This window comes from Chenopodium quinoa, unplaced genomic scaffold (assembly GCF_001683475.1).
Source record: "Chenopodium quinoa cultivar QQ74 unplaced genomic scaffold, ASM168347v1, whole genome shotgun sequence".
Classification (NCBI taxonomy): Eukaryota; Viridiplantae; Streptophyta; class Magnoliopsida; order Caryophyllales; family Amaranthaceae; genus Chenopodium; species Chenopodium quinoa.
In genome coordinates this window covers 1959121-1971817 of record NW_018743942.1, presented here as the reverse complement: position 1 = coordinate 1971817, position 12697 = coordinate 1959121, and the positions used below count along the sequence as shown (strand labels likewise).

Here is a 12697-nt window from a genome sequence, read left to right as displayed (position 1 = left end):
CTAAGTACAAATGTAAATACCTCAAATTTTGTCACTTCAAACTTTGCTAATGAGAATATGCCTTCATTTTTCAACTTGTCTTTTTATTTTAAATATCGCCTGTACAAAATACAGACGGCCAATGTATTTGGGTAAAGTCTGTCCCAATAACAGACGCCCCAACCTTTATGAAGGAACCGACTACTCTAGAGCAGTCGTTCCTACGAAATTATTACTGGATTATGTTAAACACTTAAAGAATATTTGCTTAAATCATTTTGAGGCCAATGGTCGGATATTAAGAAAAAAACACATAGAGGCCGAATGGTCACAGTCTGCTCCAATATGAGTATGACCGTCTGCTCCAACATGAGTCAGATAACCGGCGATGCCCATTTGGGCGAATTCGTCGAGGAGAAGCATCTCCTATTTGGGTGGCACATTGCTCTACAAATACATCAAGCGGCCCTACCGAATGCTAAGGCATCATTCGCAGTCGTTTGATTTAATCGAAAATGAAATCCAAAAGGCTAAGAATTTTCTAACTGTTCTAGCACAGTCGGAAAAGGATCACTATTTCACAAGTAGAAACTATTGAGGCATTAGGCCGGATGCGCCTGTTTTTTCTCTAAGGCAAGACAGGCGGAAAACTTTTACTGATCTACAAGTCACCTAATGAGGCCCTTGTCCAGATACGCCTGTTTCTGTCCGAACGCAGAATAGGCGGACTATTACTTACGAGAAAACGAGCTAAAACACTTAGCAGATTAAAAAAGAGACTTGTGGGTCGAATGCGCCTTTTCTTTGCTCTTGTGGCAAGACAGGCGGATTATTCTAAAGAAAAATCAAGACTAAGTTAAAACTTAGCATCTTATCTCGTCAAGGCCTTAGGCCGGATGCACCTGCTTTTAGCTCTTGAAGCAAAACAGGCGAAGGATTTCTTTTTAGCAAATTTGCTAAGTCAAGAATTTTGTATTTCGTTTGAGCCAATGGCCGAATGAAAACAATTATACGTTAGCTTCGGATGGCCGTCTGTCGCATGGTTTGGGGCAATCACCAATAGTGATTGATTGACTTAGAAACCATGCATACTCTTTTAAGTATCAATAATTTCTAAGTCAATCAATCCACTCAACCAAAACCACGCGACATCCGCCCAGGGGCAAGAACATTCGCATGTTATATAGGTTATAATACTTTGCCAAAAAACATGCAATAGAAGAACAATATCAATAACTTCAGCCAAACGGCCGAATGATTTTAAATTAAAAGGCCCAATCGCCACCAGACGACTGGGCAAGAATGTTTGCTGGCAAAGCCAGAAAAATTGTCAAATTACCCGACCCCTCGGTCGGTAAAGATACATGGATAATCGGCACGCAGGCCGGAAGATGAAATGTATGGCCATTCGGCCGCAGAAATAACTACTAAAAAGCTTCAAGGGGCAGAGGGATTATCAGCATTGGCAGCCACGTTTTCACCTGTCGGCTGCTCTTCATTTTCCTCATTCTCCTCTTCCCTGTCCTCGTCCCCGGAAGAGCCTGAAGAAGAGTCGGACTCTTCACCCTCAGCTTCAGCCTGATGAAGGAGTTCAGCATTGAAATCCTCGTTTGCTTGATCAAACTTGGACTTCCAGATGCTAAAATCAACACCCGGTTGTACCGCCTCCCATGCCGTCCGCATGATGGTTTCATAGTCTTCCATCATTTGTTTGAAAAGGGCCTGCTTCTCCTCCTCCGCCCGGGACTCGAACTTGGCCTTCAGCTGCGCCTCCTGGTTCTCCAGGCAGCCAACCCGCTCCTTGGCCCTCTCGGCCTCTTTCTTGGCCTCTTGAAGAGGCTAAAGCTTTTCCTTGAGGCCTTTAATCTCGGCCTTGAGGTTGTTAATTTTGGAGCGGGCTGAATCCAAGTCCTTCTTCACCTGCAGGTTGGCGTCCGCCTGGAAATACATCATATCAAGGGTCAGAAGCTCATTCTGAGCAATTTCAAATTGAGCTCGGTCTAAGGCGGACTCGGCTCGAGCTTTAGCGGCTGTTACCTCTTTAGACTTCTCCTGGATCGACCTTCTTAGCCCTTGAACGCGCAGCATGGCCTGGAAACAAGCAAAGAGCCGAATGGTCAAGACCAGTTGGATATGTGCTTAAACATTAAGGAAAGTTGAGATAACTTGTTTACCTCGCAGAGGTTCCCCAAGATGGCATCCAAGTTAAGGGTGCCGACTCCTCTCACGGATGTCTTGTCCTCAGGATCAAGCGCCCTCAGCATCTCCTTGGCCATCTGGACAACGGTCGGCCTTTGCACAGGAGCTGCAAAATTATAAGTCAGTCAAGAAAACTCAATGAAACTATCTTGCTGATGAAATTCAACAAAGATGCAACTTATACCGTCCGGGTGAGTCTCCTCCCCATGATGCCTCTTCTCTCCTGCTGAGCCGACAGCAGTGCTGGGTTGCTTAAAGCCACCCTTCGATGCCTGAGTAGCACCCGGTTTGCTGACCTCCCTGCCAGCTTCGAGAGTAGAGCCTTCCCCTCTCTTGGACTTTTGAGCAATGTGTTTCCGGTTTTTGTCGGATGCACTCGCATCACCCGCCCCAGTTTTTTTGAATTTTGGGTTGGGATTGTTTGGAGGGAGAAGGCCTGATGGAACCACTCTGTTTGGACGAAAAGAAAGGTTTCGGAAAAGCATGCGGACAAAACTTAATCTTTTTTGAAAAATATTCCAAGTATCATAAACAACTACCTTGGGAGTTCCGGCTGCTTTCTGCTCGTCATTCGCCCTGTTGAGGACGTTGGTGCGGTACTTTGCTGCAAAGACGGCAGATGGCTTCTTTGTTACCGAGAGCTTTTCCATCGCTTTGTTTGCACCAAAAGAAAGAGTTAGGTTTTATAAACAAACATTGAAAAACAACTTTAAGTTTGCACAAGATTAGACGACCGACTACCTTTCGGCATCTCAGAACTTAGCCCACAAGCGGCCAAGTACACCCCATCTTCTAGCCACTTGTAAAGGGGAATGTAGCTCTGGGGGACGATTATTTTCTCCCCATTCTCGTTTGTCCGAACGGACACATTAAACAGATCCCTGTCAAAAATTTCCTCCTGGGCGCGCCTAGGGAGAGGGGGCAAGGCGCTTTTGCCAGCCAGGAGGGGCGGATCCTTGTTCCACCTATTATATTTTTGGTTCAGTCGGCTTTCAGAGGAATGGGCAATGTAGAACTTTGTTCTCCAGTCCTTCCATTTGTTCTCCTTGTCGACTGCCATCATGTACCCCTTTCAGGTGGACAAGGTGTACCAGCCTTCGCTGCCCTTGGCAAGCGCTCGGCTAAGATAGTGCATGTGGGCGAATGCCTCAAAGCTGGGATCCACCTCCAGCATTTCACATGCGGAAACGTACCCGATAATATTGATTCAGGAATTCGGTACGAGTTGCCAGATACCCAGCTGGTATCCGTCCAAAATCCTCTCCACGGCCGAATGAAGAGGGAAGCGTAAACCAGCCTAAAGGACCGCCTCGTAGCAGCCAAAGGCTTGGTCCTTATAACTGGCCAGGGAGGGCCAGGTTATAGTATCCTCCTTGTTGGGGACATACAAGGAAAAGCCATGCCCCATTGCGGTCTTGCGCCTGAAATTGGCAAGACCGGATGTCATAGAGGTCCGCTTGCTTTGCGGAACATGGTGATAGTAGGGAGCGCGTTCTAGGCACCTGGAAGCACTCGGCTCCGCCCAATCTTCCCCTTTTTCTACTGACAAGGATTCCCTTGTAGTTTCTATTTTTGCTCGGGCCTCCTCTAAGTTAACTGGGGCACTATCAAAAGATGACGAGGCCGAATCATCATCGCAGCTATCCCCAGAGCTAAGGGCCTGCCGGCTAGGGCCAGCAGGGTCTTCCCCTATACTCTCCTCCGACGCCTGTTCTGAAGGCTCGGACTGGTACTGACTGTCGGCTTCCCTTAGAATAGTATCACTAGGGGTGCCGCTTGAAGAAAGGGGAGAATAGTATGTTGGAGTTTGGGGAGGGTCAGAAGAAGGGTTTGGGGGGTGCTCAGAAATTTTGCTAACTAGCACCCTAATGGAGCCGCCTGAATTTGGAGTCTCACTGTCCGAATGGTAAAAGGAACCATCCGGCCTATATCTCCTTGCTGTCTGCTTTATTCGAGCCATCGTGTCCTGCAGATGCACAGACACTGTCGGATTTGGAGATGCACTTAAAGGAAAGTTCTCGAACGAGCATTCGGCACTCCTAGTTCTAGATTCAGCCGTACCTGGTGACCGACTGATCACTAACCTAGGTCGTGCCGTGTACGTTTGGGAAACCATTTGCATAAATGAAAAACGCAAGAAAAAATAAAAGAAAAAGTATGCGGTTACCTTAGAAGAATAATATTTCTTTTTTAAAACGAGTAATCCAAATAAAAAGTCTATTTTTTGCATTTTCATTCATGAATTCCTTTCGAAACTTTTAGTTCAAATTTTTTTTTATTAGCCTAGTTTTTGTTCTTAATTCTAACTTAAATTCTAACGTAACTTGTTATATTCTAGTCAATTTTGAGGCGCCTGGTTGGCTGAAGCAGTCTGTCAGAAAAGCCGAGTGTCGGATGCTTGACAAAAATCAAGATCTTTAAGTCTTTGAGAGTCAAAATTCCAGAGATTCTCCAAGATTCGCTAAGGTGTGAAAACGAAAATGAAGTCAAACCCTCCTACTTATAGAAAGGGGAAACCCTAGTTTTTCCCCAAAAAATACAATTTGAAAATCCAGCCAGTCAGATGAAGACACCTGTCACAGGTGCCACGTGCAATACACGTGACCCCTGTGAGGGGCAAATGATTTGGGTATTTTATACCCTGCCAAGTGGCCCAATCAGAGCATGGCACATGTCACTGGAAGGGGCACCTACTTGGACCTTCCAGATGGTGACACGTGTTGAGCAGATATTGCCCCCTGGGAATGGCGGCTTTCAAGGCCCAAATCCCAAGGGGCCCTTAAAAAACGGCGTGCCCTAATCCCTAGGTCACCAGATCCTAGGGAGGGCACACTTTCCAAAAGGACCCTATAAATAGGGACATTCTTACATTTATGACAGGACAGAGAAAAAGAGAGAGATATACTCGCACCACGAGACAATACGTCACTTACTACAGAGTTGTCATTTTCAAAGAACAGACATCACTTTACTTGAGCTTGGAATCCGAGCAGATAACTTTACTTCCGCACGTTTTATTACCGAACGTTTACTAACTTAATCTTCGGAGGCGGACCACCGACCATTCGGCGGTCCGTTTGCTTTGCAGGTACAGGCGTCCTTTGGTTAATTCCAGTCTCAGTGTTGTAACTCTCCCGAGGGACAAAAACCCCCGAAACACTGACATGTTCACTTTTTATTATTAAATGTTCATTTTTTTACGTGTTCATTTTTTATTACTGAATATTTTTTTTACATATTCATTTTTCTAACTAAACGTTCATTTTTTTTATTAAATGTTTATTTTTTTCATGTTCATTTTTTTCAACTAAATGTTCATTTTATGGAGCGTGGTGTTGATTTGTGCGGATCGCGGACATGCTGTCTTGGTTATTTGATTTGGCCGCGTGTTTTGGGCCTCCCCTTGTTGTAGCTATCTTAGTTGCACTAGGATGCAGCTAAGACCTATTGGGGAACTACAAAAGGGTGAGATTTTGAAACTTTGCCTTACTGTGTGCTTGGGTTAATGATTCGGTTGAGCCTTTTCTAGTACGGAGTAGTATAAGAAATTCTATAAGAAGGTTCTTTGGTTGAGGCCCTTAACACTTATGACCGTGAAACGAGTAATCCATGGATATGAATCAAATAATCAACAAGGAACATATGGGAACAAAAAATATTTATATATTGAAATGTATTATTAATCTATTACAAAATTTCATATGTGATTAACCACATCATGTGGCCGGGGCTACTTAGTCAATGGTTACTTAGTCAGTAATAAGGAGTTACTTAGTTGGTGGTTACTCGGTGGGTAAGGGGCTACTCGATCCGGGGTTGCTCGGTTAGAATTTTAGTATGTGTTAGCTAGCCACACTAAAAGCACACGGGTTTTAGTCCCATTTGGGACAAGTGAACAGCCTTGGTGGCAGTCCAAAAATGATCGCTCAACAAAAATAGAACGCGCGGGTCCACAAATGCTAAATCAAGAGTGAAACCTGAACCCTGCATAAGTGTCAAAAACTCAAAACAGTTCGGCTTATTCAAGGTACCGCCTGTAGCCGCTTTCATGTAATCCCTTTCTCAAAATTCCCGAACTCAAAATTGCACAATGCTAAGCTGCAAGAGATTCCTGCAGAAACCCATTAAACGAAAGAACAAAAAGAAGCAAAACAAGAAGAAATCAAGAACAACACCTAACAAAAATGGCTCTAATTTTCGAAAAACCCAACAACCTACTCATAGTTTTGAAGAAGATGAACCAGAAGAAGGTGGTTTTAGGCTAAGAACTTCTGCACCTTCAAATAATCATGGAGTTCAACCATTGGGTAATCTTTTTCTCAGCTCAAATTCTCATAATTCCAGAGACATTGGCTTAGGTAATTTGAAAGTTCTTACTGATGAACTTGTTCTTGAGATTTTAGGGTTTTTGGATGCTAATTATTTAGGGATTTTAGCTACTGTTAGTAAATCTTTATATGTATTTAGTACCCATGAACCCCTTTGGAGGGATTTGGTATTGGAAACCCTTAAAGGTGGATTTTTGTATAATGGGTCATGGAGAAAAACTTGTATTGCTGCTCATTACCCATGTTTTGATAATTCAAAAATTGGGTCTTGTGGGTTGGGAATTAGGGATTTTTATTCTGATTTTCTGTTTCAAAGTTGGTTATGTGCTAATCTTGAGATGAAACATGAGTGGCTACAGAGGGATAACATACCGCGAAGGCGGGGGATTTCAGTTGAGGAATTTATAAAAGATTTTGAGGAGCCTAATAAGCCTGTGTTGTTGGAAGGTTGCTTGGATAGCTGGGTTGCAAAGGATAAATGGGATAAGGATTATTTGATTAAAAGTTGTGGTGATGTTAAGTTTTCGGTTGGTCCAGTTGAAATGAAGCTTGAGGATTACTTTAGGTATTCTGACCTTACTAGGGAAGAGAGACCCTTGTATTTGTTTGATCCTAAGTTTGCAGAGAAAGTTCCGACATTGGGTAGAGAGTATGAAGTTCCTATATACTTTAGGGAGGATTTATTTTCTGTTTTGGGTAAAGAGAGGCCTGATTACAGATGGATAATAATTGGACCTGCTGGGTCGGGTTCTTCGTTTCATATTGATCCTAATTCTACATCAGCTTGGAATGCTGTGATTAAGGGGTCCAAGAAGTGGGTTTTATTTCCTCCTGAGATTGTACCTCCTGGTGTCCATCCTAGCCCTGATGGTGCTGAAGTGGCATGTCCAGTTTCAATAATTGAGTGGTTTATGAATTTTTATGGAGCCACAAAAGATTGGAGGAGGAGACCCATTGAGTGTGTCTGTAAAGCAGGCGAGGTTCTCTTTGTGCCTAATGGATGGTGGCATTTGGTTATCAACTTAGAAGAATCTATTGCTATCACACAGAACTATGTTAGCAGGTATATCTCCCAAATTTCTCTGCTAATCACTATGCAATGTCAAAATGACAAAGTTTACTGTGGCTAGACTAATCAACCCTTTTTTTATTATTGGCTTTCTGTATCTGCTTCCTCAAGTGTTTGAGTGCCTTCTCTAGCTCACCTTAAAATGCTACAATTGTGATAACTTAGTTTTCAAGTTAATGATAGAAGATTATTGTTGATGATTGTAAATTTATTATGATAAATTGCTTATCATTTACAGTTCTTAAAGAATTTAGCAATAGTGTCCACTCTCAAGGAGTAAAGTGGACTCTAGTGAAAGAGTGTATCATATGCATACTTATCAGACTGCTGCCAGATATGTCTACACATAGTATCACTTAGCTTGGTGAAGTGGTGAACCATTTTCTTTTTTCCCTTTGTTTCCTCTCATTAGTATAGACAAATTAAAAAGAAATAAGTGATGGCATTTTGCTGTAAGTAAACCATATCCTCCTAGTTGATGGTACAGAATTTCTTTATTAAATCAACATTTTGATTTTGTAAGCATAACCTGCTGAAATATCTTTTTATTTGGGCTGCCCTCATTATAATAATTCAATATGTTTTCTCTATTGAGGATTAGAGAATCTTGCTTTGCATAATTCTTAGCTATCTAGCTGGAAAAGTGTTAGTATGTGTACGGTTGCTGAAAAAAATGAATTGAGATGAAAAGGTTTTACTCTTCCATATATGTTAAGTTGTTGATTCCTAGAACTAAGACATGTCCACTTTTCTCATTGTGCCAATTTAATTTTTATCGTTTTGCTGCTATGTGATTATAACTCATTCCGAGTGCACATGTTCTGATCTATGTTATAGTCCTATCGGTTGCTAGTTTGCTACTTGATATTTATATTATGTATAATCCTATAATTGTTGTTTGATATTTATATTATGGTCCTCTACTGTGAGGGGGTAGGGGTGTAGCTCCATACCTCAAAAATTACTGCTTACCTGGAAACTTTTGATCAAAAACTTGTCATCTACCAGAACACTGTCTAATCTCATTCCATTACTTTTCATCATGTTTTTGAAAGTGTAATCACTCTCTAGTCATAGTAGACAATTAAGGTAGCAATTCAATCAACTTATTATGTAATAATAGTAATTAGTTTGGCCATTTGTGGGCAACCCAATAATTGACAAGTTCTTATAAGGGTAAGTTGGGTCCTGGCCTATTGGAGGAGGCAACAAAGTTGAGTCATTTGAGTTTATTGAACTAAATCAATTTAGATGTCATACTGGTGCAGCATTCTTTCTGACTCTAACGAGGCTTCTAGCTTGGACAGGATAGGGGCTGGCAGTGTATAAGTAGGAGTGCCTAGGCACTGAAGCCCAAGGTGACATGGGCAGTGTACCTTTTTTGGTATGTCTCCAGAGGGGCACTATGCCTAGACGCTCCAGAGTCCAGATGTCGCACATGTTTTCTCCAGATTTTTTTTCACTTTTTATTTAATGCGCAAATGTTCCTCACTTTAATGAGATGAAATACCTATCACCTTGGTGCGCCTTGAGCCTTTTTATTCCTTGGGGGCTGGTCAGATGTGCTTGTATTTGCCCATATTATTGCATTGAGGCTTTTACTGCCAAGTCATCCTTGGGTCTGAGAATCTTCTTTTTGACACAACCTATACAAGAGTCAAGAGCAATAATACCATTTTATTTTCAAGGAGAACAGAAGCTAAGAATGTCCAATTGATATCAAGTGTGGCTGTTCAAAGTTAAGTACAGAATAAATAAATAAATAAAGACATCCAGATTCTATAAATTGAATCGCTAATTGAAATTCTATCCTTACATTGTTCTGGGATTGCCATGAGAGACTGTCCAGCTTGTCTTCAAGTACATATTATCTTTATAAATTTGGCTTTAGTATGATTGCTGTCTGCTCGTGTTATTCAAGTTTACTTTGCTATGCATGCCTTGAGAAGTCAAGAATGCAAGAATTGTTCTTATATGGTAATTGGTATTAAGACTTGTATAAGCCACTGCAGAGCTTCACTGCTCCTAAGTGATGAATCATGTGACATTTTTCTTATCTTGCCTCATCAGGAGAAATTTGCTGAATGTATTGGAATTCCTCCAGAAGCCAAATGCGAGTGAACTTGTATCAGGAACAAGGGACCGTGTCAATCTGCACAATAAGTTCAAAGAAGCTATTGAGTTTGCTTTTCCTGGGACTATAGATCAGCTAGTGACTAAAGCTGAAGAAATGAAGAAGAAACGTCCATTTTGGGAAACTGTTTCAGATTCTAATGCTGGAGCTTTCAAGTTTTCCTTCTTAGGCTAGACTATGCAGGTTTTGGGTTGCTGGACACATAATCTGGTGGTGAGCTTATATATTGATATCTTACTCTGGTATATTCATTTAAGTTCATTTTCAGGATTCCTTTTTATTGTCAATTATTTACTTTAAAAAAATTTCTGATATGATCATATTACAGTCAATTTTGTTTCAGTATAATTATGTCTTTCTTTCCTTGTCTCCATTATTCTTTTGTCCTTGGCTGTCATCAGTTTTTTGGAAGGAATTTCTTAATACAATTCCAAGGTTTGCTTGATCTTGTATTGCAATAGTTCTTCTGATGCGTCTGTAAAACAAATTGCCTCATTTCATACATGCTCTTGTGCATCTCAACTCTCAATGAAAGGCTCTGTATCTCTGTAGGCAATAGTAAAATTTTGAATAAGCTCCAAAAATTGTTCTTTCTAGACGGTGCTATTTGGGTGTAATGTCTACATAGAAAGAATTGTACTTTCTTGTTCACAAGGAAAAAGTTGAATTTGTGAAAAACTTCAATGTAACATAAAAAATTGTCATTAATCAGCGTTCACACACGTGGGATATTTCCTTGTTCACCGGTAGTTCGATAATTCTACGGTGTTGCGAATTCTTTCCGCTGAGCACCCTCTGTGTACAATGGATGATTTTGTTTATTGGAAGTTTACTCGTGATGGCCAATTTTCTATAAGGTCAGCATATGTATTGCTAGTTCATGGCCTCTGGAGTTTCTAGCTTTTGATCCCTAGTAGAGACGGTTTTGGGAATTGCCTCTCCTCCCGAAGTTGGAAGTTTTTTTGCTGGAAAAATACTACACACCACTGCCTCTGGGACTGCTCTAAGTTTATGAGGTTTTTGGTAAATCCTACATGTGTGTTCTCTGTCTATGTCTATTTCGCCTTCCGAGAGATGGTTTAGGGATTTGGTGTCTGTGTTTCGCAAATCTAGAAATTGGTAGGGTTTGCTATCTTTGGTCTATTTGGTTAACTCATAATCAAATCATCTTCAAAGGTGCTATCTCCCATCTTTCGAAGGAGTGGATATCTCGCAGCATGCAAGTTGGGTTATTTACTCTAAATCGCAATTCTCACAACTCGCTCAGTCTCATTTTCCCAAAGATCCTTATTTCAGATGCCTCAGGGGATCCATTGATGGTTCTCTTGATTACTGCCTCATTTTGGATGGAGCTTGGAGTAATCAAGATGATAGTGCAGGGCTGGTTGGATTTTGCGAAGGATCAATTCAACTACTGGTGGATGTGCCCGGCAGGCCACACCATGTTTGCTCTTCCTTATTTATGGGGCCTTCGACTGGCTAGTAGTAGGGAGTATATTCGACTTCTCATTTACACCAACTGTGCTTCATTGGTGTCCCTCCCATAGTCCCATAAATGAAAATTTCAATTTAGATAGATCATTTTTCTTTTTAAAGCCTGTTTTAATTTATTGAACTGAATTTATTGGAGCTGAACGAACTGAATATTTTATAAGAGAAGGACATTAAGATAAGAACTGAATTGAACTGAACTTATTGGAGCTGAACTGAACTGGAAATAAGCAGAAGAGAACATACCCATAGTTAATATATCTCTCCTATCACATATGTACGAGCAAGCCCCAGTTACTCAGCCTGAGTAACGAAATTTGTTACTCAAGTGGCATATGTTGTAATTTTACACAAATTTTTTTTTATTATTAATTTTTTTTTAAAAAAAAACCTTCGTCTTCTTGGAGAACGTTGAGTGCGCTTCAGGGCTTCACCACCACCACCAGTTTGCGCTTTACCACCATTACCCTTCGTCTTCTCCGTTTCCCGTCTTCGTTACAGACACCAACACCATCGTCGTTATTCGTCTTTTGTCACAACCACCACCACCACCATCTTCGTCTGAACCACCGTCCACCGACGATCTCTGATCTTCTTCCCCGTTGTCCCCCTTTTCTTCTTCCTTCCTCGATAACAATGGCTTCAAGCCCTAAACGCCGCTTTGCGGCGAAACAAAACGAAACCCTAGGAACAAATAGTTTTAATTAGGGCCATATCAACCCCTTAGGGCTAGCATCTTGTTCCGGCGAAGGTGTTACTCTTGCGGAGGGAAGGAGAAAGAACGGTGGAGAAGAAGAAGGGTACTACTAGGGCCAAGGATTACTGGTGGGAGAATGGAGGAAGAAGGAGGGTGTTGTTGAGGATGGAAGGAACTCATCCATTGCTATGAAATATGCTGTGGACGTTTTTACCCCCAACTTAAAAGCACGAAATTACATCCGTGCCCCTTGAGTTACATTTGTTGTTACTCAGGATGAGTAACTTGTATTTCATGCATATGTACCCTCTTAATTTTTCTTTCTATCACTCTTTACTCTAACATGTTGTCTTGGAGTCCTCAATTACAAAAGTGATACATCTAATAAAAAACAGAGGAATAAAATATATACTGTCAATTTGATAAAATATATTGTCAAATTCTAGCTTATGAACTTTAAAATTTTATTTTTATACATTAAGCCGTAAATCTTTTGACTCATGACAAAGTTTTATACTCCCTCCATTTTTAAATACTTGCTCCACTTTCCTTTTTCGGCCGTTTTTAAATACTTGCTCCATTTCCTCTTTTGGAAAGCTTTTATAATATTTAAATCATTTCTCATACTTAGTGGACCTAATATAATACTTTCTCTCCTCATATTCTTCCACTACTTTTGTTTTTTATAATTTTTTATTTTCTCAACTACCCCACTACCTCCATATTTTATTACTTTCTTCCATTTCTCCTAAAACTCCGCGTATGGAGAAATGGAGCAATTATTTAAAAACGGAGGGAGT

General features: G+C 41.0%; 1 protein-coding gene across 1 annotated transcript; it reads left to right on the top strand.

The window, feature by feature from the left end:
* The first annotated feature begins 6119 nt into the window (after positions 1–6119).
* LOC110688852 (F-box protein At5g06550-like) lies at positions 6120–10082 on the top strand. The gene is made up of 2 exons (XM_021865611.1): positions 6120–7569; positions 9646–10082. Exons 1-2 carry the CDS (start codon positions 6269–6271, stop codon positions 9881–9883), a joined length of 1539 nt encoding a protein of 512 aa, XP_021721303.1. The 5' UTR covers positions 6120–6268; the 3' UTR covers positions 9884–10082.
* Positions 10083–12697: the final 2615 nt, after the last annotated feature.

Excerpts from the sequence above, each read along its gene's own strand:
- LOC110688852 (XM_021865611.1), top strand. The coding sequence starts at position 6,269 with ATGCTAAGCTGCAAGAGATTCCTGCAGAAACCCATTAAACGAAAGAAC. Across the intron at positions 7,570-9,645 it reads ACACAGAACTATGTTAGCAG|GAGAAATTTGCTGAATGTAT; the intron begins GTATATCTCCCA and ends TTGCCTCATCAG.